At 40.3% G+C, this 26,584-nt stretch overlaps 1 protein-coding gene across 4 annotated transcripts in view; it reads right to left on the reverse strand.

Annotated features, from left to right (window-relative positions):
• Window positions 1–293: 293 nt before the first annotated feature.
• Dusp22 (dual specificity phosphatase 22) overlaps window positions 294–26,584 on the reverse strand; it is a 69,411-nt gene continuing 43,120 nt past the window's right edge. For 2 of the 4 annotated variants that reach the window (XM_004666178.3, XM_045136699.1), the window contains exons 4-7: window positions 17,958–18,007; window positions 6,522–6,596; window positions 4,556–4,727; window positions 2,183–3,752 (exon numbers count right to left, since the gene is read on the reverse strand). In XM_004666178.3, coding sequence (XP_004666235.1) covers window positions 3,570–3,752; window positions 4,556–4,727; window positions 6,522–6,596; window positions 17,958–18,007 — 480 coding nt within the window. In that variant the 3' untranslated portion in view covers window positions 2,183–3,569. Of the gene's footprint in view, window positions 822–2,182; window positions 3,753–4,555; window positions 4,728–6,521; window positions 6,597–17,957; window positions 18,008–26,584 lie in introns of those variants that run through there. The other 2 variants (XM_045136700.1, XM_045136701.1) reach the window with 2 other exon arrangements.

Consider the following 26,584-nt stretch of genomic DNA (forward strand, 5'->3'; position numbering starts at 1 on the left):
TCATTTCTTTTTTCCTCCTCCCTTCCTTTTCCTTTCCTTCTTTTCCCTCCCCTCCCTTTCCTCCTCTCTCCCCCTTTTCCTTTGTACTAGGTATGGAGCCACTAGATACCCCACCCATAAACATTTTTTATTTGTGTCCTTTGTAGTATGTGCTGTACTACCTTATGAAGGGAAGCATAGCCTTGGAGCCAAGACCAAGGCAGTTTCAATAGTGCTTTATGATACTTCACAGACAAACACATGTGACTTTTACATGTCACCTAAGGAAGAAGACACTGCACATGATGATGAACTTGGTTATGTAGGCCTTTATTAACAAAACTGTATCTTTTGGTAAATTACACCATGGTAAACACAAATAATGGATGAAACACACACCAAGAGATATGCCCCCCCCAAGCTTGGGAATGTAAGAACATAAGGACAGAGCTCACACTGCACATTTCCCAGGTACTAGATTCTTTCCTGGGAAGCTGTTTGTGAAAGCAATTACAACTATGAAGCAAAACAAAACAGTACAACTGGGCTAAGATTATTCTGTGAGCATTAGTCAGATTGGTAAACACAGCCACAACAGTCAAGTTAAAAATATTTTCTCTTGCTAACAATCTCCTCAGTTATCAACATATTCCAACATGATTATATATGGGTTCCATATAAAATGAAAAACAAACTTATAAATCATTACTGATTACTTAAAAATAGGCTCTAGATCACTTTTCTTTTTGGCAGCACTACTCTGAACTTTGCAATATTTCAGTAACTTCAGGTACATTACAGTCTTCTGAGAAACGCCCAGTACTTCATAATTCCCGGGGTGGCTGTGGAGAAAGAACATTGCTGGCAACACAAATTTAAATATTTCAAAACTTACAGAAGTATATGTAGTTGTTCATAAATGTGTATACATATTTAAACATTTACTATAATATCCTACTTTTGTTGTTTTACTTTTTTCTTTTTAAAAATATTTTTTAAACTATTTATTTATTTGCAAGCAGAGAGAGTGATAGAGAGAAGACAGACAGAAAAAGAATGGGCACACTAGAGCCTCTAGCTACTGCAAATGAACTCCAGATGCATGTGCCCCTTCTGCATCTGGCTTACGTGGGTCCTAGGGAATCGAACCTGGGTCCTTTAGCTTTGAAGGCAAATGTCTTAACTGCTAAGCCATCTCTCCAGCCCTTAAAAATATTTTTATCTATTTATTTGAGAGAGAGAGAGAGAGAGAGAAGCAGATACAAAGTGAGAGCATGGGCATACCAAGGGATCCAACCACTTCAAATAAACTCCAGACACCTGTATATCTGGCCTGGGGAAATGGGTACTTAGGCTTTGCAGGCAAGTACCTTAACCACTGAGCAATCTCTCCAGCCCCTTTCTTTTCTGTTTGAAGTGCTGGAGTTAGTTTTGCAAAGTCAGGGCTTTGCCTGTGCTAAGCAAGGACTCTACCAATAAGTGCACCCTCAGCACTTCTAACTAGTTTTTCTGCTAGTATGATTACATTTTTGTTGTTGTTGTTGTTTGGTTAAGGGAAAAGGTATTGCATAGGACAACTCTTTTAGTTGAAGACAATGATTCTATGGCTACCTTTCCTTTCTGGTTGCACATGCACATACACAGAGTTGGCAACTTCATATTCCTAGGTCCCCAACAGCTCACTTTGTCACCCTCTACCTGAATGGAAAAATTGTTTTTATTCAGGGGCTCTTTATGTAGTGGGATTCAGAGAAACCACATTGCAACATCTTTTTAGGGACAGATTGAATGTATGTTTTAATTCATGTGGCTTTGCATGCTTAAGAAATAAGAATTGGTAAAAGGGTCTGGACACTGAATAGTGTAGAATCTCAGGATGCCTGTGGCTCCAAACTGTGAGCTGAGGATGCTCTCGTGACACACCAGAAAGCATTATGGAAACCTAAACTGGAAATTTTATATATACTTTTTGTTTATTTTTATTTGAGAGTGACAGACAGAGAGAGAGGCAGAGAGAGAAAGAGAGAGAGAGAGGGAGGGGGAGGGGGAGGGGGAGAGGGAAGGGAAGAGGGAGAGGGAGAGGGAGGGAGAGGGGGAGAGGGAGAGGGAGAGGGAGAGGGGGAGGGGGAGGGAGAGGGAGAGGGAGAGGGAGAGGGAGAGGATGGGTGCGCCAGGGCCTCCAGCCATTGCAAACGAACTCCAGACGTGTGCACCCACTTGTACATCTGGCTAACATGGGTCCTGGGGAATCAAGCCTTGATCCGGGGTCCTTAGGCTTCACAGGCAAGTGCTTAACCACTAAGCCATCTCTCCAGCCCCTAAACTGGAAATTTTAAATAGCTAGATGATATTACTACCTTTCCCTTTGGCTTCAAAACAATGATGACCCAACATATTCAATTACAAGGCAGAATTGACTTGAATAACAAAGAATCATTCTTATCCCTCAAAAATTAAGGAAGTAGCTGAGTTCCAATATAAATTAATAAGGAACCTAATTAATGTCCAGGGATTTTAAAATAAAAATGGTTACAGTGCTTAATAAAATATTCTTTAAAATTCCTGCATGTGCATGCAAACCTGAGAAAGGACCCCTGCAAATTGAGACCAGCAAGAGATGGGAGTAAATGAAGGGGACAGGAGACATGACAGCCTCCAGTACAGGGTAACTTTGGTTGAAGTTTACCATGGAACTCAAATGGAGTTGTTGTCACAAAGAACAGATAACACGTAAAACTCAGGAACATAATGGACTGGGAAGGGGGTCCTTGATTTTTGGAAGGAGGAAGCATAGGGCTGACACACTTATACAATATTCAGAAGCCTTTTTCTCTGCTACACACACACACACACACACACACACACACACACCCCTTCCAGAGTGGCTGGAGCCACCTACCTTCAGAAAGGACCCGATCCCTTCTTCCCTCTGTAACATCCCAGGTTCTGAGATAGGCTACTACTTTTAGCTGCTCATGCCTCATGCTCTGGAGTTCTCCTGACTGTCTACTCACAAGTACCAACTACTACTCATGAACAACTTTTCATAGGTCAAGTTCAAATGCCTTCCCTGTGGAGTTGAATAGAAAGGTAGCTATACCAATCCTGGCAGCACGGTTTTGTACCTTCCAACATGAAAGAGTTCACACACAAAGACATTAATGTGCCCACTTTCTCACAATCAACACACTGGTAGACCCTTGGGCATTCAGAGGCAAATTCACATGTGCACAGACTTGTAGACTCCTGAGCACACACCTTCCCACACATGCACACTCATTTGCTCATGTACCATTTGTATGTACACACATACTTGTACAAACACAATAGTATACAGCAGCCCAGTAGCATCCCAGATACAGCAAGCTCAGGTGAGGTAAAGATTAGAGCAAAGTTGGGCAGAGTGAAAAGGCCTGGCACAGGGCTGGGTAAGGTTGAAGGGAAAGGAGCCCTGAGTGGTCCATCACGTGGCCTCCTTTTGCAGTCCTCTGATGCAGGAGCCAGCACACCAGCATACCATCTCAAGAAGCCCACAGGTGACCCAGAAGACCCATGGCAGGAGGCAGGAAGGAAAGTGCCAGATCTCTCTGTTAAGTCTCTGTCAGGTAGTTACTGTAGGTCAGAGGAGGCAGAGTTGAAAAGCTGCTCCACCGCCTGGTGCCAGGCTGGGGCTCCATATGCCCTTGCTCTTTATATTTACCCAGAATGTTTTTGGCTGCTTCTGCATCTTGCAAAGGGTTCTCTCCATATTCTTCCTTTAGCCACTGCCGATACTAGAGAAGTCAGAAATAAATCCCAAATGTCACACAAATGTATTCTTAGTAATTTTTACATGTTAGTCAATGATGAAGTGACCATATATAAAATAAATAAAAGAGTACTGGACAATCACAGTTCTGTGGTTGGTAGCCAGAGTCAAGTAAGAGAAATAATTATTCCTTCCTTCAAAGATTTGGCCTCATGGCATGACTAAGATGAACTATGCATCTACTTGGCAGACTTGGAACAGTTGCTGTCTATTGCTGAGGTGTCCTCAACAGATGCAAGAAATATGTGTTCTTGTGCTGTCTCTCTGTAACAACCAGGACTGAAGAGAGAAACCCAGTGGGGAAACTGGGAAAGAGAATGTTTACAATTCAGAATAATCTTGAAAAGAGGTGAACCTGTTTTATGTCAATCAAGAGCCTAAATTTTGAGTATACATGACTAGTGTTGGAAAGTATTCCCTATTACCCTCACTTGATTGGCTATATCTTTAGTAATTTGAAGGCTGAAACTAATTCAAAGCAAAAAAGAAATAAAACAAATCAGGAAAACGATAACTTCATCCAAAAAGACAGAGACAAGCTGATATGGAGTATTAGGCATAATGAAAACACTGAAGGGTAAGATTCTTTGCTGGGAGCTAAGGCACAGGGTATTGGGAACACCTTCTTCAGTGAGTGGTGGAGGTCGAAGAAGGGGTGGACCTGATGTCTTCTGTAGAACTTTCAAATACAATCGCCATGATTCTAAGTATAAGGTCATGGCCCAGGGCAGTTGTCTACATATGAAAAACCTCCCAAGAACAGCTTACCTGGTACACTTCATGCTTCTCAAACTCTTGAAGTTGCCTCTGGAAGCCCAAGTTGGGGTTAGCACAGGACCTTCCTGCACGCACAGTGTGCAGGGCATCTTCCCAGCCAAAGTCAGTGATGGTCATGATGTATGCAATCACCAGAGTGACGCTCCTGGAGACACCAGCTAGACTGCAGAGCCAAGAAAGCCACATGTGTACTGCAGATCTGCTGCCCATTTGCAGCAAATCTGGAGGACTTTATTTGAGAGTCTTCCTTCTTTGGGTTACTCTTGGAAAGCAAGCAGGATTTACCAAATCACTTAGAAACCTAACAAGAATGCACCTTTACTGCATTTATTAGAATCACAGGCACCTTACAGGCATTTCAGCCTTAATTTTCATGAATTTTCTACAGGCTATGGCTTTGCTCCTGAATTCGTGACTTGGACAGTTCCCATTTCTCCAGATAATAGACAAATTGCAACACACAGAGGGGACTTGTGGCTTCCAAGACTTATGCAAGTATTTCATCCACAACCTGCATTACTTTGGAAGGCTTTACAGTTTTCAAAAGTCTAGTTTTCTTAGGTTATCATATATGAAGGCTAAATCTATGATATTTAAAGCTAATGAAAGGGTTGGAAATGAGGTGAGGTTCAGTGGCAGAGTATTTGTCTATCATTCTCAAGGTCTTGGATGCCCCAGGACTGAAAAAAAGCACTGAAAAAAAAAAGCCTATAGGATTCAGAGGCCCTTCACAAATCTTATTTTTGTACTCTTATCAATATACTCAAGCACAGTTCTGTGCCGGAGTAAGAGACTAAAGTAGCACTACATGCTTCAAGGCCACAGTCTGGGTGCTTGCAGGCTGTAACTATTGGTTGGTGGTTATCCTCACCAAGCTGGGAAGGCACATTAAATGTATATGCAAATTTAGGCAGTCATAGGAAGGCTATGATTACTCAGAGTGTTCTGAATATTCTTAGTTGGCAGTTGATTAAATTCATGGATTTGGAACCCATGGACATGGAGCACTGACTCTATATCCACACAAAGTATAGCAGGCTGCAGGTAGATCATTGGCAATGAGGTATTTAGTCTACTTTGATCATTTCAAAGCCAAGTACTAAGCCAAACAGAGAATGGGCCCAATCTATAAGGAAAGACAGTTATATTGGTGATGCAGAAATGCAATGCTGAACTCCCACCATTGCAACCAGAAGTCTGAAGAAGGAAAAGGAGCTTTGGAAAGGCACTGAAAGCTCTGTTATAAGCCTAACAGAACTATCTGACCCACAGGAAACTGTTCTGATGAAATGTGAGAGGCAGGCTAGTAAAAGGTGATGTCTGGTGTTCACTAACCTCAATAGCAACCTCTAAAAATCCTATCAGCCAGTAAAGCGAAAAACAAAAACAAAAGCCAACTAGAGAGTTCTCTTTCGGCAAAAGTAAATGAGGGCTAACACAGAGCAGGGGAGGAGTGCAGTATGCATTTGAGGTTCAGCGTTTAGAGAGCACTGCTAGAAGATGAAACAATTAAATCACATACATAAAAACACTGATAAAAAAAATCAAGCTAGGGATGGGGAGATGGCTCAGTGGATAAAGAGCTTGCCATATATGCTGAATACCTGAAGGAAGAACCCCAGACCCCATGTAAAATCCAGAAGCTGAGATGAGCTTCTGTAATTCTAGCACTCTAATAGCGATATGGGAGGTAGAGACAGGAGAATTTTCTGAAAGCTCAGGTCATCTAGCCTACTGAACACAGCACAGTGAACAATGAGAACAAGAGACCCTGTCTCAAATGTAGTGGAAAGTGAGGATTGAAACCAGAAAGTTATTTTGTGATATCTACATGCGCGCCATGGCATGCACATACCTGAACTCACATGTACACAAATATAACACACATATACATACACATTGAAAAAAATTTAAATAAAAATATGCCAAGAACATTTTTCATGAAAATCATACCTACCAATGAACAAGGCAGCCCTCGCCTTGGAGTCGGCACTCATGAATGAATTTAATGCTTTCTTTGAAATGTCTTGTTCTAGATAAAGAGAGAGAGGGAAAAGTGACATTCAATACTCAACATGCAATGAAAAGGAAAATATGACATTTCTTGAGAGGTCTTCGAGTCTGCCCCTTTCAGAGCTAGGCAAACACTATCTGGAGCCAGAGTTGCCTCTACTTTCACTGGCATACAGAGGCCTGAAAAGGCCTCCAATCATCAGAATTTCTCATAATTTTTTTAAAGCCTTCTTTAAAATAGAGTTAACAGTGACTAGAGAGGCAGGGGTTGGTCAATTCTGCTTAGCACCCCCTGTTAATTCAGATTCATAGCATCACCAGGGCCCCTGATACTAGCTGTGAACTTTACACAGCTACAGTGATCCAAGAAGTATCCACACTGTATGTGCTTCCCAAGTCTTAAAAGCTAGTTTACTTCTGAGAGTCTGAAAAAGCCTAGAATCATTGGCTGCAATAATCTTCCAGAACTTTGGTAGCTCTTGTCATTTAAAAGCTGTGAGAAAAATAGAAATTTTATCTCCAACCCCTGCCCTGTCACTCTGTGTGGCCTAGGAGGGACAACACAGAAAGCAGGAATACTAAGATGAGGCAACACATACCAACCTGTATGCTGTGCAAACTCTGCAAGAGGTAGGAGACATTTCCAACATAGTAAGTGGGTACACACCACACATGCCCATGCCCACCAACAACCACAAGTAGAAAGTCCAAGTAAATGAATCCAAGGACACTATTTTGCTATGTGAAGTCTCTAGCAAGCATGCAAGACCAGTTTCTGGTGACACTGTAGGGGAAATGCCCAGATGTAAGCACACAAGTAGCTCAGACAACAGCAGTTCTGCTCCTAAACACTGGCTTGTCACATAGGAGGCAACAAGGTGTTCTTGCTATAGTATTAAAATCTGAAGCTTAGAATCAACAGTGTGGAAGCCCATAAGACTAGCAGGCAGTGAAGCTGAGTGCATGGCTAAGGCACAGTACAGAGGGAACCTGATGATCTGGGAGCATGGCCTTCAGGTACGGTGTGTGTATCTGGAGGCTATAGCAGGAGGGCAGGATTGGTGCTGGTAGAACACTCAAGCAAAACAAATGACCTGCAGTCACCCATGAAGCCTTCTGACCTAGAAGCATTGAAATTGTGGCAAAGTATGGCCCTGTTCCAATGCCTGGTACTAGATAATTCTGTCTTATTCCAACTCTGAGTACACAGAAATGAAGAGAAGGGTATGGGAGAATGTAGTAGACAGCTTCAGGTTCACTGACATAAACTTCCAGATCAGGCACAGTTATGGAGGAAGGGATTTATTGAAGCTTACAGATCCAGGGGTAGTTCCATAATGGCAGAAGAAGCTGGCCTGCCTTCACAGGTCCAAACAGAGAGAGCGAAGTGCAAGCCTAAAAGGTCAAAAGCCATAGCACACTTTAGGAACTCCAGCTAGGCACACTTTGCATATCTTTAGATTGAAATCTGAAACCCACCACCACACCTTAAGATCACCCAGTGACATTGCCTCCAGCCAGGTAGCCAGCAGATGCAAACTACAAACAATAAAGAACTGAATATATTGGGGGCCATCTATTCTATTCAAACCACCACAGAGAAGATTTCTGGAAAACACGTTCTTTCCCTATGAGGGGGACGCAATCTGTGTTTGCCTCTAGCCTCTTTTTGGACAATTGCAAGCATCATGTTCAGGGCTGCATTATCTGCTTACAGCCAGGGACATCCCAAGGTAAAGAGCATCAGGATGGGAAGCTGGTTTCCTGCAGGGTGCTAGGATCTGGTTACCCAGGCCTTGAAACATCACTCTTATGCTTTCTAGCAACATCTCTCCCTAAGATACTGTCAGTGAGAAATTCTGCTTATAGTCAAATGCATTCTTTCTCATATCAGCAACTAACTGAGTCGTTTAAAAAACTGTGAGCCAGGGCTGGAGAGATGGCTTAGCGGTTAAGCGCTTGCCTGTGAAGCCTAAGGACCCGGGTTTAAGGCTTGATTCTCCAGGAACCACTTTAGCCAGATGCACAAGGGGGCGCACATGTCTGGAGTTCATTTGCAGTGGGGAATCGAACCTAGGTGCTTTGGCTTTGTAGACAAATGCCTTAACCGCTAAGCCATCCCTCCAGCCCTGGTTGGTCTCTTTCTTGTTGCTGTATGTGCTAAGTCTATAAGCACATGTAGAACAAGGAGCCATAAGATCAAAAAGAAGTAGGTGACAGCCATCTTGGCAGATGAACAAACTGCAGAGTACCTTAGAATACATTGCAAAACCCAGTGACAAAAAAGGCAACAAAACCTCTGAGTGCACACAGACACCCACGTCTTATGGACATGGTCACTTCTACAGGCTCATCAAGGTCTTACAAAGAGGACAACTGAATTCCTCCATTGAGGCCTCATTAGGAGCAACTTTTTGTATCTAGTTTTGATCTTGTAAACCACATGCATGACAAAATCAGGCTTCCTAACTATTGTGGGGTTGAATGTGAGTTCAATAGTCAGCCTTGTCACACCTGGGCCGGGCAAGATCCACACCCACTCTGAACCCAGAATGGTATATAAAGAAGCCTAGCAAGGTCTGGGGAGGGGTCCACATGCCTACCTTAAACTAGCTCTTCCCTTTTTTGAGGGTGCATGTGATATAACATAAGTCCAGGATTCTGTTCTTGCCAACTAATGTGCTGGGAGTAAGGGCTGCAGAGTCCCATGGCCGGCATCTGTGACAGGGCCATATGCTATCCCATCCCATGATGATACCCACAGGTAGAACATGCAGAAACCCACTGTGAAACTTGACTCATGCACACAATCAGGCACAAGGCCAACCCAGACAGATATTCCTAGAAATGACTTTTCAAAGGAAAGCCAGGAGGTGGGAGAGCTCACTACTACTCTGGTTTGAAACTGGGTGTTTCAGAGAGTATATGTGTGTGTTGGGTGTCGGAGAGGGGTATTTCCAGGGAAGCTAATGACATAAGCCCAAGCTCTGGTCATTAAACCACCTCCATACTGGGAAATACCCATGGCTCGGGTTCTATTGTTCAATTACAATTTGAAGCAGAAGCAAAAATCCACAGCACCATCCCACCACAATTCAATGAATACCAGTTCCCTCTTCATGCTCTTCATTTGATTGGCAGTTAATCTTTACTTCCTTACAAAGACATTACAAATTCTGTCTGCAGAAAGTGGGTTAAGCTCATCCAGAGGAAATAGGCCCATGGGTGCATGTGTGAACTTACCCAATAGTGCCAGCTTCTACCAACTATCCTGGGAAGACATCTCAATGTGAGGTCCAGAAGGTTCCATTAAGATGTCCTTGCTGTGGATTCAGTAAGCAGTATGACATCTGCCAATTGTTCCCTTCTTCCTCATTGATTAGCATCCCCAACCCTTCACTCTGCATCAGTGGCCAGATGGGCCTTGCTGACCTTGTGAAAGTCTAAGAAATGATGGTGGATGGGGCTACAAAATCATATGCCATGTATGAGTACTGAGTACTTCTTATATCAGCTTCAGGCTGTGATTCCTCAGATCTGGGCCTTTGACTCAGAAGGACTCTGCTTGCATGAGTGGGAACACTGATACTTGGTCACCGGCTGGTCTCACTCCAATGCCAATGGTTTCAGATGAGATTGTGTTGACAGCAAAGATCAGAGGAATGCAGAATGCTCCTATTTTCTCCAAATGAATCCAAGTTTAAAGAAAATAAAAACCCAGAAAAATTCAGTACCTTAGATATGTGTTTTATTTTTTAGAGTAAATAGGTCTAGTGGTCTATGGTGGGAGCTTCTTCTTCCTGGGAAAGACTTGGTCTGGACCTCCTAGCACCTCACCTCCAACTACAACTCTGAAGGTCCAACCCCAGCATTAAACACAGAGAGCTCATATCTGCACCAGTGATGCACTGTCACCATTAAAAAATGGTGGGATGCATGTACCATACCTTTTATTTTTCTAGATAAAGTCATTTTAGATCAAACTTAGAAAACAAACAAGAAAATCAAAGTAACTCCTTAGCATAACACATTTTACAAAATAATTCAACATCATAAATATAATAAGAGCACTGTTATCTAAAACTGGAGGACTCTTTGAGTTGTGTGAGGGAACACTTTGTGCAGGAAATACTCTTTACACCTCTTCCAGACAATTTTCATTTATTCCTTGACAAGCAGAATTTCATTAGGGCTGCAAAGTCCTCAAGAGCCATCTGGAAGCAAAGGTCAACAGGACACTTACTTTCGATTTTGCAAAACTGCTCTTTAATAATGAAAGCATTTTTTTAAGGTAAGTGAGAGAAAAAGGGAGTTGGAAGTATAGAGTATGAGATAAGCTTAAGAAAACATAGGAAAAAATATAAGGAGGTATACTAAGATCAGAAAGTTTGCTGATATTTACAAATGTAATGATATTTACAAATCCTTAAGAAATACAAAGAACTGCTGAACTCTGAAACTACTGAGCGCCACTAAGACCATTGTGATGATGCAATACGATGGGTTCCAGAGGTTAAGACAGGGCTGCCTTGGACTTTACAAAGACGAAAAGAAGAATGATTTATTTAGTGACATCTAGCTATAAAATATCAGTATATAGTAAAACAAGCATGAACAAATACAACTCAACATACATCTAACTATTCATTTAAAAAATAATTAGGATATTAATTCTGCTTAATATTTTTATTAACATATATTAATTAAACAGAATGGGTTTCATTATAACTCAAACACATGTATGTTTTCATGATATTCAGCAACCCATTACTCCCACTCCCTTCTACTTTCATGTCTTTTTTTTTTTTTATGACACAATGAAGTTCATCAGGGATTTTTACAGGATCATGGATGACAGGTTGTTTACAACAACCTGAGTACTTCACCTGTAGCTACACAACTGAAGAAAATGCCTCTACCATTGACAAATTAACTACCTATAGATCCTCAGGAACGGATAGGGACTCACGACTCCTATGCTCTATGACAAGATGTTCATACATCTAATCTTACACAAGATTGTGCAAGTAATCACAGTTGCTATAAATTCAAGAGTGCAACAGCCATGTCATGCTGCTAAGTCAGTCTTCCATAATACTCCCTCACTTCCTCTGGCTTTTACAATCTTTTTCAAAATTTATTTATTTATGAGAGAGAAAGAGAATAATATAAATGGGCATACCAGGGCTTCTAGACACAGCAAACACACTCCAGACATATGTACCACCATGTGCATCTGGCTTATGTGGGTACTAGGGAATAGAACCTGTGTCCTTAGACTGTGCAAACAAGTGCCTTAACCACAAAGCCATCTCTCCAGTCCTAGCTCTTACATTCTTTTCTTCCCTTCTGTGATGTGCTCTGATGAGGTAACATAGACATTTCATTTATGGCTGAGCATTCAACTATCTCATTCTCGGTTATCAGTCTCTGAAGTTAGAAAATATCATCATTTTTAGTCAAATACACTTAAGTGCTCACAAAACCCACTTTTACATTTCATATTAATCAAATATTATAAAACTCCAATTACATAGGCAGTTTATAGAGAATAAGGTTAAAATGGCTTACTTAAGAAAACTCAGAGAGAGAGTTAAAAGCAAAGACATGTTTCAAATACTTTAATTTATCAAGCACCAGCATTAGCCACTTAAGAATGCATGCATTTAAACCCACTCTAGAATACCTCTAGTTAGAACAGAATCAGGGAAAAAACACACCACCCTGGGTCTATGAGGTTTTTAGGACACTGAGAAACTGAATTTTTCTATTTCCTGATTTGGCCAGACTAGGTGGTTGGGGGAACTAAATTAAAATTTTGTGTTAATGTTATCTCAAACCAGGTTTCTATATCTTAAGTTTCTGGAAGATCATATGGGAAATTCTTGAGGATTAAGGCCAAAACAGAAAACTGACCTTTCTGGACAGCAACTGACTAACAACTGAGTAAAGTCTCAAAGGTCACACACCTCCTACTAAGCATAATCAGCCAGAATTCCTGATGGTTGAGGGATATGCAGGGAAAGTGATATTTAGTATTTGTCTTACCACAGTAGGGCAATCACTCTACCACTGAGCTATGTTCCCAATGCAAGACTTAGGACATACAGCACTTTAAAGTTGGAAATAATTTTTGAAGTTAATACCTGAGTTTAAAACAGTAAGCAGTAGAGAATTCCAGAATTTATTTTGTCATTGAAGACAGAAAATCAGGCAGCAGGAACTCAATGTGGCCAGATTGAAGAGCTCTTGTTGCTAACTGGGTTACTGAGATCAAGCTTCACATATGATTAACATGTGCTGTAGTTTACCTTCTCATTGCTAGAACAAGGAACCAGACCAAAAGGAACGGATGGAAGGAAGTGTGGTTTTTTTTTTGTTGTTGTTTGTTTTGTTGACTTCCAGTCTTGAGGGGAAGCTTCATGATGACAGAAGAAAGCAGAGCATGAGCAGAGGCTGGACATCACCTCTGCCACAGCAGGCAGAACATAGCATCAGGAGACTGAGCTGAATTCTGGCAAGGTGGAGCGGGCTATATCATCCCTAAGCCCGCATACAACAACATACCTTCTGCAGCAAGACTCTATCTCCCCAGGGGTCCTAGTATTCAGAACACATGAGTTTATTGGGGATATCCTATTCAAGCCACCACAACATGATTTCTCTTGCTTCTGTAATCTAAAGCATTAAAAATATTTTTGTCCTGACCACCCATGTCCTGACCACCCATAGTAGCTGATGATATAGAAAGTGAAGGTTCATTGTAAGCTCCTACTATTTAGTGAGTAATAAACACAGGAACTCTAAATGAGTTAGGTCATAAAGAGCCAAACATTCTGGGCTGCCAACTTTAGGTTTATCATTTGATTACATCATATTTCAAGCTCTCTGCTATTGCTTCACTGTGCTCCTCCCCAATCAATTTATTTGTTGTAACCTTAATTCCTCATTGTGGCTTTTTTTTTTTTAACCTCTTCCACACATACCCTCACTTGCTCTTCATTTTCCCCCTATGTTATGAAGCAGAATGAATCTCTCACCATAAGTGACTACCTAATCTTGGACTTAAAGCCTCCAGAACTGAGACAAAATATATTTATTTTCCATATTAATTACCAAATCTCAGATATTCTGTTACAGTGGCAGAAAATGGATGAGGACACTCAGCTTGAAAAGTACAGTATGCTTCCCAGTGGAAATTGTGGAACTTGAGTTTTTTGCTGGTCTGTCTCTTAAAAAAAAACAACAAAGTGTAATCAAAGTTCCAAACAATTCAACAATCTCCATGTAACTTCCATACAGCCAGAAATTATTAAAGCTGTGGGCAAAAGCTGTCCTTGTGCACAATCTTGTTGTATCAGTGGATTAAAAATAAAAGTTTCAGCTGACCGTGGTGGCACATGCTTTTAATCCCAGTACTTCGGAGGCCTAAGTAGGAGGATTGCTGTGAGTCTGAGTAAATTCTGAGACTACTGAGTGAATTCTAGGTCAGCCTAGGCTAGAGCAAGATTGCACCTCAAAAAAAAAAAAAAAAAGTAAAAATAAAAGTTTCAGCTATGCATGCATGGTGACATACACCTATAATTCTAGCCTGCAAAAGGCTTAAGAAGTAGAAGAATCATGAGTTCAAGATCAGCATGGGATACATGGTAAGTTCAAAGCCAGCCTGGGGTATAACGTGAGACCATGTCTCTAAATAAATGAATAAATAAGTATTACTTCAATGAGCTACAAAAGTGCCAATTGACATGAGTCCCAGTTGCATAGTGCCCATCTTTTATACCTTTTGATGAATTGCGGCCATGACTTCTTTTTCCAACTGTGATGGTTTGAATGTAAAATGTCCCCCAAATACTCTTTTGTATGAATACTTAATCCCCAGTTGGTGGTATGCTTAGGGAAGGTTGTGGAGCCTTTAGGTAGTAGTGCTTTGCTGGAGGAAGTATGTCACTGGGGTGGGCATTTCTGGTCTCTAAAGCTTGTTATTTCAACTGCCTCCTTTATAACTCTTAAGACATGTTAATACACTTTAGTATAAATAAACTCATTTTTTTAAAAAGTGTATAAAGTTCATATAAACATATTCATGTTCATATGTTCATATTGCCTCCACAAATCCTGAAGGTAGGCATTTTCATATATTTTTATTGATTTATTTGCAAGGGGGGAGAAAGAGAGTGAATGAGAATGGGCGTGCCAGAGCCTAGTGTCATTGCAAATGAACTGCAGGTACATGTGCCACTTTGCATCTGGCATTATGTGGGTACTGGGAAATTGAACCCAGGCCAACAGGCTTTGTAAGCAAGTGCATTTAACTGCTGAGCTATCTCTCCAGACCAAAATCAGCAATTCCAAATGAGACAATTAAGCTATAAATGAGTTAAAATGGTTTGCCCAACATAGGTGGAATTAAATAGGAGATTTTCTGACACCTAGTTCTCGTACTCACTTATCTACGATACAGAACTATTCAGGGCTTACATCAGATCATTGTCATGTACATCAAAGACAGCACTTAGCTCTTAGAAAAACTGAAGTCCTGGGATAGCTCAAGGACAAATAGCCATACATGTATACTGACATCACATACCTGAAATGGGTTCCATCTTGATTCTTGCCAATCAAGTATTGCTAAGTTCAGCAGCATGATGGAATCTTGGTTCAAGATTAGAGCAAAACAACCATTCCAAAAATAGCCACCAAAACATAGCCAGAAGATTGCTGTGGTTTTCGGAGAAAGGCAGTGGCTCACTTCCTTCCGTAAAGACCATGCCCTTCCAACCACTTCTGTTTCTTGACACGACTAGTAACCAAGGAAGTTCTCTAATAGTTCTGCCCCTCCTTCCAAGCTAGGGTACTACTTTTGTTTTCCTAGTAAAATCTTTCCTCTTCCTTCCTCAATCTCAGCAACTCACCTCTCTGTGAAGCAACAAGAGTCAAAGTTGAAAAAGCCTTTGATCTGGATGGAACATTTCTGTGTCAACTTCTCAGCTACTTATGTCCTTATCTGGTCTAACTACATCACCTTCCTATCTGTTTACCTTATTGCTCTCATGCCAAGCCATTGGATTCTAGGCCTATCTTTTTCCAACAAGTAGCTCTCACAAAGTTACAGCGTAACTTATGACTTCTCTGCTCTCCAGTAATAGTAAATATTTAGTTGATTAATGTTGCAAGCCTCTAAACACTTCTAGAATCCAGTCACTTGGGATAGGAAACACAAGTCCATCCCATTTATATTATGGTGGTTTGAACATAAAATGTCCCCCATAGCTTCATGTGTTTGTGATTAATTCCCAGCTGGCAGAGTCTTTGGAAGGTGGAGTCATGTTGGAGGAGGTTTGTCACTTGGGGGAGGGCTTTGGGGTGTTGTAAGTGGGCCCTACTTGCTATACTCAGCACACTTTCTCTCCATCTCTCCTGATGAGAAAATGTGACACCCAGCTGTCTGCTCTTGCCATCTTTACCTCTTCAGAATGAAACTTCTCCTCTAAACCTAAAGCCAAAAATTAACCCTTTCTTTCCATAAGCTGCTTATGGTTGTGTGTTTTGTCCCAGCTCTGAGAAAGTACCTGCTACACATATGTAGGATTTATATGTACCAGCATTTCAGAACCATGAAGGATGAACCCTGAGATAAGCTTTAGACTTCCAAATTCACAAACACTACCAGAAATTTCCTGATAAGATGAAGTAACACATGGTTTCAGGCATTTTGTTCTTATGCTCATACCTAATATCTAGCCCTAAATAGGTGGAAAATAAAAGACCAGGCTTGGTACGAGTGGCTAAGCTCCTCCTAGCACCTCAACCTGCAAGAGTCAAATCAAGGCCTCAGGAAAACTATCACCTATGCATTCCATGATCCCTCTGGGATCAAGAGTAAGCATTACAACTATAACTTTTGTGGGTCTCTAAAGCCCCATCCCACCCCAAAGCCATGCTATTGCTCTTCATGTGGCAGCTTCATGTGGTCTAAACTGAGATGAACTGTCAGTGCAAAAATGTACACAAAATTATTGAGACAGTATAAGAGGATGGATGTCAATATCTTGTGAATTTTATACTGAGTATATATTATAATACTCATATTTCAAATATATTTGGCTAAGTGAAATATTAGAATCAATATTGCCATTTTGTTTTTCTGTTTAAAATGTGGCTCCTAAAAATTTTAAATTACATGTGTGGCTTCCATTTGTACTTCATGTTCTATTTCTATTGGGCAGCTGAGCAACAGACCAAACTCAAACTTCTTTAAGGGTTTGCTTCTAGAGGAAAAGTGGATGTGCTGAAGGTTTGGTTTTTAATGTTCTCTTTTTAAAATAAAACCTTTTATGTGAACATCCCTCTCATCGTGTTGCACAGTGGGGCTGGAAAATGACAAGGTCCCTCCAGTCACAACTTGTTCTGGTATGGCCACATGCTATCACAAGTCTTTAATTATTTGGTTTTAGAGTCCTGTATTTATTTTTCAATAAGCCCAGGCACTACTAAAATGTACAGTGTATTTTTTAAAAATATATTTTATTTATTTATTTGAGAGAAAGAGAGAGGGAGGGAGGGGGGAGGGGGGGGAGAATGGGTGCGCCAGGGCCTCAGCCACTGAAAATGAATTCCAGATGCATGTGCCACCTTGTACATCTGGCTTATTTGGGTACTGGAGAACTGAACTTGGATCCTTTGGATTTGCAGGCAAACTCCTTAACCACTAAGCCATTTCTCCATCCCCAGTGTATATTTTTTAAACTGGGTTTAAAATAAAATTTAATGAAAATGCTTTCTATTAGATATAAACAAGTTGCAGGTTTCAGTCTGAAGCTGCTGTTGTTCCTGCTTCTTGGGCTTCAGGTGCTGCTTACTCCCCCGTGCTCTTGAGGCACGTGCTAGACATGTTCTTTTTCTTTCCTTTGGGAAGTCTTGCGGCAGCTTCAGGGCCTTGATTCTTATCAAGTGTTTAATCACTTTCAGTTTTTCATTCACTGAAGCATATGTGCTTTTTCTAATCCAAGCATGTTTACTATATCCTTTTCCCAGTATGGACACTCTTTTGTACTTCTTATTCTGATAACAACATGCAGTTTATGAGGATGCTGGGGATTCTTACAATATTTTTCATGACCTTCAGGACTAGGCTGAAACACTTTATCTGGAATTCTTCATGTGGAAAATTTGTGATGGATCCAATTTGTACTAAAATGAGAGATTCCATGGCTTTTTGTCACAGTCTGAAATCTACCTGGGGACCTTTGTACCACTGAGTGCAAAATCCCTGCTATTATATAGCAATTCTTCTCTTTAGAAGCATTATCTGAAGTCTGGCCTGAACTCGTTGTATTTTTTTATTATTATTTCCAAATAATACAAAAACAATACTTACAGGTTTTGAGATGGTGAATCTGCTGCTGGAATGCACAGATATTTAACTCCCTGTAGAATGATAAAACATACATGAATGCAACTAAAAAGATGATACTTAGTGCAGAACAGTATTTAAAGGAACTATTTACTCAGGTCAAAAAAAATAAAAAGGAGAAGTTTTTCATGCATCTTGTTGCCAAGGAACTCGGGGCAGGGGGGGAGAGGGCTCTATAATTATGGTCCTACCCCTTTTCCATGTCCATGAGGGTAAATATAATGCTCTAGTTTGAAAACAGCTCATAAATTTAGAAAGAAATCAGTAACTACATTAAACAAGTGAGAGCTGAGCACTTCAGTGTAACATTTCACAACAGTCATCTCAGTTGCTTATTCACATAGTCCAGATTTTCTATATATTTCCTTTAGAATCCTGGATGCTCAATAAGGAAGCATTTTTAGTCAACTCAAAGAATGACTCAAAACCAACTGCAATGTTATGTGATACTTTCTTTCTTTTTTAAACAGACTTAATGTGTGTGTGGTATATAAGTATACATGTGTGCCTATGGATATGGAGATCAGAGATTGATGCTGGGTATCTTCTTCAGTCACTCTCTACCTTATTATTATTATTCTTTGAGATAGAGTCTCTAAGTGAACCTAGAGATCACTGATTTGGCTAGCTTACCTAGCTTACAAATGTTAGGTATCCAACAGTCTCCACCTACTTAAGCACTGGGCTTACAAGCATGTGCCAATACACCTAACATTTTATGTGGGTCCTAGGGATCTAAATTCAAGTCTTAACGCTTATACAGCAAGAACTTTACCCACTGAGCCACCTTCCAGTCTCCCATGGAACACCTTTCTATTATAATTATTAGGGTCACAAGAGTGACAATTCTACCAACAGGTCTTTGCAACCTAGAAACAACTATGCTTTTCATTTTTAAAAAAACATGGCTTAAATTAAGGGAGGGGAAGTTCACCTAGTCTTCCATAAATATATATATATTAACTTTAGATAAGTTTATGATACAAAAAGCCTAGTTTAGTCCTACATGATTTCTGCGCTCCATGAATTAGGACACTCTATACCCTAGTCATCACCCCTGCATATTGGGCTCAACAGGTCCTATATCCATACTAACTCTATCCACACATCTCAAGTAAAGGAAAAACTCAACCTACCCACTGTCCATCACACCTCAGGACAGCAGGCTCTGTGCCTGCACTGCCATCCCTGCATCTGGTAGCAAGTGAAGGAGGAACTCAACCCACCCAGTGCTCATCACACCTCAGGACAGCAGGCTCTGTGCCTGCACTGCCATCACTGCACCTGGTAGCAAGTGAAGGAGGAACTCAACCCACCCAGTGCTCATCACACCTCAGGACAGCAGGCTCTGTGCCTGCACTGCCATCACTGCACCTGGTAGCAAGTGAAGGAGGAATTCAACCCACCCACTGCTCATCACACCTCAGGACAGAAGGCCTGTGCTCACAATGCCATCACTGCACCTGGTAGCAAGTGAAGGAGGAACTCAACCCACCCAGTGCTCATCACACCTCAGGACAGAAGGCCTGTGCCTGCACTGCCATCACTGCACCTGGTGGCTAGGAGGCCGTGGGCCTGTCCACCTCTCCAGTGCTTTGGGGAAAGGGATACTGCACCTGTGTCCACATTCATTGGCCCTTTGTTCACCAAGTTCCAAATAAAAAAGGCACTGACCCTGCCCACTGTTCCCTGTGCCCTGGGTTCATAAGGTCCTGTATCCACATTATCTCTCCCTGGTCTCCTAATAGATCCTGTGCCACCACTCACTGTACCCCATGACTAGGAGGCTCTACACCCACTTGCTATGCTCCAGGTCCAGCAGGCCAGCCCTGTATCTGTCCACCTCTTCATATGACCCTGGAAGGTCTATGCCTGTACCACCATTTGCCAATCCCTGAAACTAAGAAGCTATACTTCTGCCACCTCTTATATGACCCAGGTCCACCAGGACCTTCATCCATGCCACTTCTTGCCATGAGCCCTTAGTAAAGGAGGCCATGAGCCTGCCCATTATTCACTGTACCCCTGAACTAGAAAGCCCTGCACCTGTCTACCACATCATACACCCCTGGTAAAGAAGGCCTTGTGCCTGCACTACCATTCACCATGCCCCAGACTAGGAGGCTCTTTGACCACACTACCACTGATGGTCCTTGTAAAAGGAGGCCCTGTATTTGCCCAATGATCATTGCATCCCAGGTTCAGGATGCCCTGTGACTATGTCATCTCTCACTGTTCCCATGGTAAAGAAGGCCCTGCACCTGTGCCATTCCTCACTATTCCCCATGCACAGCATGTTCTATGCTTATCTACCTCTTACTGCACCCTCGTCTAGGAGGCCCTGCATTTGCCTCTCACTGCTCTCTGGGTAAAGGGGGCCCTATACCCAAGCCATCACTCCCTGTTCTCTGAGTCAACATACCCTTTATCTGCATACCTTTCACTCTACCCTGGGATCAGGAATCCCTGTACCAACTCCATGGCTTGACAATTAACTAATCAATCCTCTACAGGAAACTTAACCTAGGGTCACAGTATAATTTAAAAAAGGGGGTGGGGATCTTTTACAGCTAGGCATAACCAGAGTTGCTGAAAAATAATTGGATGGCATTATGGCAGCATATCCTTTATAGCTGAAAGGAACTAAATCACTAGTGAAGTGGGATGTAGTAGGCCCTTCAGAAAATGAAATGAACCACCAACAAAAATTGAGAAAATATTGAGAAGTTAAACTTGGAACAGATATGCAAAAACACAACAAAGAAACACAAATAATTTGAGGAAACAACTCACCATGACCTACTCCCAGCCTTCCTACTCCCTACAATGGAAACCACTAAGACAGGAAAAATGCTAGAGAAAGAATTCAGCCAGGCATAGTGACACACACCTTTAATCCCAGCACTCTGAAGGCAGAGGCAGGAGACTGCTGTGAGTTTCAGGCCAGCCTGGAACTACAGAAGGAGTTCTGGGTTAGCTTTCCTACCTGGAAAAAAATTAAAAAGAATTCAGAACCTTCCTTCTAAAAAGAATCAATGACCATATAGAGGACTCAAGCAGAAAAATGAACTAAGACCTTGACAAGACAATCCCCAAAGTGAACAATATTGTTAGTAAACTGGAGAAGAAAGTCCAAACCATGGAGGACACATTCAGATAGGAAATCAGAACACTAAAAAAAACCAAACATGATTTCTGGAAATGTAACAAATAATTATTCAAATAAAAGTCAGAGGGCTGGAGAGATGGCTTAAGCACTTGCCTATGAAGCCTAAGAACCCCGGTTCAAGGCTCGGTTCCCCAGGTCCCACGTTAGCCAGATGCACAAGGGGGCGCACGCGTCTGGAGTTGGTTTGCAGAGGCTGGAAGCCCTGGCGCGCCCATTCTCTCTCTCTCCCTCTACCTGTCTTTCTCTCTGTGTCTGTCGCTCTCAAATAAATAAATAAATAAATAAATAAGTCAGAGAACATCACCAACAGAAAACACATGCAGAAGATTGATTTCAGAGATGGAGTACAAAGTTGAGATAATATTACATACAGACATATGTAAAGAAAAACATCAAGAAATATGAATAATATTTCCATAAAGTCTGGAATGCATTAAAGAAACCAAAACTTAGAATATAAGAAGCAGCTGAGGTAACATCTAAATGGATTTAGAGATATAGGGGAAATACTAAACCTAGAGAGAAGTTGACAAGCAAACACAAGAGGCATTTAGAACCCCAACCATTAGTGACCAGAGAAGAAACTCCTTATAACATATCATAGTCAACATGTCAAAAACAGAAAAAAAGAAACAATACTAAAAGCTGTAGGGGGAGAACTTATATACAAAGGCAAGAACATCAAAATAACTTGAAATCTATCAGAAAAGTATAGATGATCTATTTCAAACCCTGAAAGTAACCATTTTCTAAACAAGAGTTCTATGTACAGCAAAATTAGCTTTCAAAATTGAAAGAGAAACCAGATTAGCACTATAGAAACTTCTTAAGGTGATATTATATAGGATGGGGAGGAGAAAAACAATCTCATCCATTAGAACACATGTAAGAATAATCACCATGAAAGGGAAAGTAGAACAAAGAAGACCTGGAAATGAATCAACCATGTTCAACACATCAAGTCAGAAAATTCTGAAAACCATCAGGGAAAGTAAAAATAAAGAAATAATAATATAGCCAACAAGAATAACAGTTTACAACTCATAGGAAAGATACTCTCAATAATAACTTTAAATGTAAATGGACTCAACTCATCAATAAAAAGACACAGATGACTGACTAGATTAAAAAACAAGATCCAGGCCAGGCGTGGTGGTGCATGCCTTAAACCCAGCACTTGGGAGGCAGAGGTAGGAGGATCACCATGAGTCCAAGGCCACCCTGAGACTACAGAGTGAATTCCAGGTCAGCCTGGACTAGAGTAAGACCTTTCCTCAATAAACCAAACCAGGGCTGGAGAGATGGCTTAGCGGTTAAGCACTTGCCTGTGAAGCCTAAGGACCCCGGTTCGAGGCTCGGTTCCCCAGGTCCCACGTTAGCCAGATGCACAAGGGGGCGCACGCGTCTGGAGTTCGTTTGCAGAGGCTGGAAGCCCTGGCGCGCCCATTCTCTCTCTCTCCCTCTATCTGTCTTTCTCTCTGTGTCTGTCGCTCTCAAATAAATAAATAAAAAAATAAAAAAAAAAAAACAAACCAAACAAACAAACAAAAAAACCAAGATCCAACTTCCAACTATCTGTTGTCTCTAAGAAACCCACCTAGTTAGCAAAAATGTCCTCAAACTAAGCATCAAAGAATGGAAATCAATCTACAAAGCAAAAAGGAAACTACAGCAAGTGAATGGAGCTATTCTTATGTCTGACAATGTAGAATTCAAATCAAAGCTAATCAAACAGAAAAGAGAGACACTATATATTAATAAAGGGAACATTTCATCAATAAGAAATAATGATTATAGGACTGGAGAGATGGTTCAGCTGTTAAAGGTGCTCTTGCAAAGCCTGATAACCCAGGTTTGATTCCCAGTTCCCATGTAAAGCCAGATGCACAAAGGGGCATATGCATCTAGAGTTCATATGCAGTTGAAAGAAGTACTGACATGCCCATTCTCTCCTTCCTTCTGCTCTCCCTCAATCTCTCTTCTACCTACCTCTTTCTGCCTCTCATAAATATTTTAAAAAGATATAATAATTATAAACATTTATGCAACAAATATTGGGCTTTCTAATTACATAAAATGAACACTAAAAAGGCATAAAAGATCACCAAGGTCCTGACATAATAACAGTGGAGATTTTTATACCCCATTCATGCATTTAACTAGATAGGTCCTCCAAACTAAAAACCAGTAAAGATATTACAAAGCTAAATTATACCACAGACCAACTGGATTTAATAGATATTTATAGAACATTCCATCTAAGAGACAGGGAAGAGATATTCTTCTTGTCAATAGATTGGAATCAAAACTTAACAATTACAAAAAAAAATCAAGATAATTCTGTGTTCTATCAAACCAAAATGGAATAAAATAAGAAATCTACAGCAAGAGAAACTTTAGTAGCTATATAAATACTTGGAAACTGAACAATGCACTTTAAAATTTTATTTATTTATTTTCAAACAGAGAGATACAGCTACACACACACACACACACACACACACACACACACACACACACACACAGGGCAGGGGAGAGTATGGGCATGCCAGGACCTCTAGCCACTACAAAGGAACTCCAGATGCATGCACCACTTTAGGATCCGCATCTGGCTTTATGTGAGTAGTGTGGAACTGAAGGCAGGTCTTTAGGCTTTGCAGGCAAGTGCCTTAGCCACTGAGCCATCTCTCTAGCCCATCAATAAATACACTTTTGAATGAATATTGGATCATTAAGGAAATCAAGGAAGAAATTAAAATTTTTCTGGAAATTAATGAAAATGATAGCACAACCTACCAGATCCTCTGAGTTACAATCAAGGAAATCTTAACAGAAAAGTTTTTATTCATCAGTGCTCATATTAAAAATTCATAGAGAGCTAGGGAAATGGTTTAGCAGTTAAGGCATTTGCCTACAAAGCCTAAGGACCCTGTTTGATTCCCCAGGACCCACATAAGCCAGATGCACAAGGGGGAGCACACATCTGGAGTTCGTTTGCAGTGGCTAGCGGCCCTGGTGAGCCCATTCTCTTTCTCTCTGCCTCTTCCTCTCTCTCTGTCTCTCAAATAAATAAAGAAATAAAATATTTTTTTAAAAAATTCATAGAGATCTCAAAAAAATGCAATAATGCAATTAAGGTGCTGGGAAAACAAGAAGCAAATAAAAAACACTACATGGTAAGAAATAATAAAAATTAAGGCAGCAGTTAATGAAACAGACACTAAACGAATGACACAAAACCAACCAAATAAAGAGTAGGTTCTTTTTAAAAATTAAGACTGACAAACCCCTAGTTCAAACTAACCTAAAGAGAGAAAAGATACCCCCAATAAAATTAAGAGACCAAAAAGCAGTTATCAAAATGGAACCTGAGAAATACAGAAGATCACTAGGGAATACTATAAGGACTTATATTCCAAAAAGCTGGAAAACCTACATGAAATGGATACATTTCTAAATACATATGACCTATCAAAACTCAAGCCAGAAGATATAATTTAAACAGACCCATAATGAACAATGAAATTAAAGCAGTAATTAAAAGTCTCCCCACAAAGAAAAGTACAGGAGCAGACAGATTTACTGCCATATTCTATCAGCCTTTTATGGAAGATCTAATACCAATGTTTCTCTAACTACTCCACAAAAAAAGGAAGGAACAGTACCACTCATTCCATGAGGCAAGTATTACCTTTATACCAAAATCAGATAAAGATGCAGCAAAAAGAAAACTACATTATCAATTTCTCTAATGAACATAAATGCGAAAATGCTCAATAAAATACTTGTAAAGAGAATTCGAGAATACATTAAAATTATATACCATTGTCATGTTGGTTTCATCCCAGATATGCAATGTTGGTTCAACATAGACAAATCTATAAAATTATTCACCACATCAATAAACTTAAAGTCAGAAGTCATATGATACTCTCTATAGGCAAAGAGAAGACATTTGACAAAGTTCAACATGTCCTCATGATGAAAGTTCTGGAGAAATTAGGAATAGATGGAACATACCTCAAAATAAGAAAAGCTATATATGACAAACCTACAACCAACATTATACTGAATGGTAAAAAAACTAAAAACATTTCCTTTAAAATTTGGATGAGACAAGGGTACCCACTACAATCTCTCCTATTATTTGATATAGTCTGAAATTCTTAGCCAGAGCAATAAAAGAAGACCATAAAAGAGATAAAAACAGGAAAGTAAGAAATGAAACTACCCCTATTTGACACAACATAATTCTATATTTAACTGATCCTACGGCTTTAGGAGAAAACTCATAGGTTTAATAAACATCTTAGTTAAGTTGCAGGATATAAAATCAGTCCACAAAAATTGTCAGCTTTCATATATTCCAACAATAAACTTTGTCAGAAAGAAATTCAAAAAAATATCCCATTCATAATAGCTCTAAAAATAATAATTAAGTATCAAGGAATAGACTTTACTAAAGATAAGAAAGACCTGGGCTGGAGAGATGACTTAGTGGTTAAGGCATCTGCCTGCAAAGCCAAAGGATCCCAATTCAATTCTTCAGGACCCAGGGGGTGCATGCATCTGGAGTTTGTTTGCAGTGGTTAGAGGCTGTAGTGTAACCATTCTTCCTCTCTCAAATAAATTAATAAAATATATTAAAAATATTTTAAGAAAAGATAAGAAAGACCTCCACAGAGAAATCCGTAAGACACTAAAAGAAAAAGAAAGAAATGAAGAAGTTACCAGATGTTGAAGAAACTTTCCATATTCCTGGATTGGTAGAATCAATATTGTGGAAATGGCCATATTACCAAAACGAGTTTACAGATTCAATGCAATTACCATCAAACTTCCAATGGTAATCTTTGCAGAACTAGAAAAAAAATCTAAAAATTCATATGCAAACTCTAAGACCACATGTAGCCAAAGCAAGCCTAGAGCAGTGCTGGAGGTATCATAATTCTTGAACTAAAATTACACTACAAAGTAATGGTGACACAGTAGCATGGTGTTGGCACAAAACAGACACAGTGACCAATGGAATATAATAGAGGACCCAGAAATAAACCTACACTGATATGGTTACCTGATTTTTTAAAAGGGTATCAAAAACATACACTGGAAAAAATACAGCCTATTCAACAGACATTGCTAGCATAACTGGATATCCACCTGTAGAAGAATAAAATTAAAGCCATATATCTCACTCTGTACAACAATCAATTCAAAGTGAATCAAAGACTTTATATAAAGCCCGAAACAGGAAAAATACCAGAGGAAAACAGTAAGAACTTTATGAACTGGATTCTAATAGCACAGGAAAAAGATCAAAGAATCAACAAATGGAATTTCATGAAATTAAAGTTTTTGCATAGCAAAGGAAACTAATGGCATAGCAATGGGACAAAAATCTTTGCCAGCAACTCTTATGATA

The sequence above is a fragment of the Jaculus jaculus genome, chromosome 17 (assembly GCF_020740685.1).
Source record: "Jaculus jaculus isolate mJacJac1 chromosome 17, mJacJac1.mat.Y.cur, whole genome shotgun sequence".
NCBI lineage: Eukaryota > Metazoa > Chordata > Mammalia > Rodentia > Dipodidae > Jaculus > Jaculus jaculus.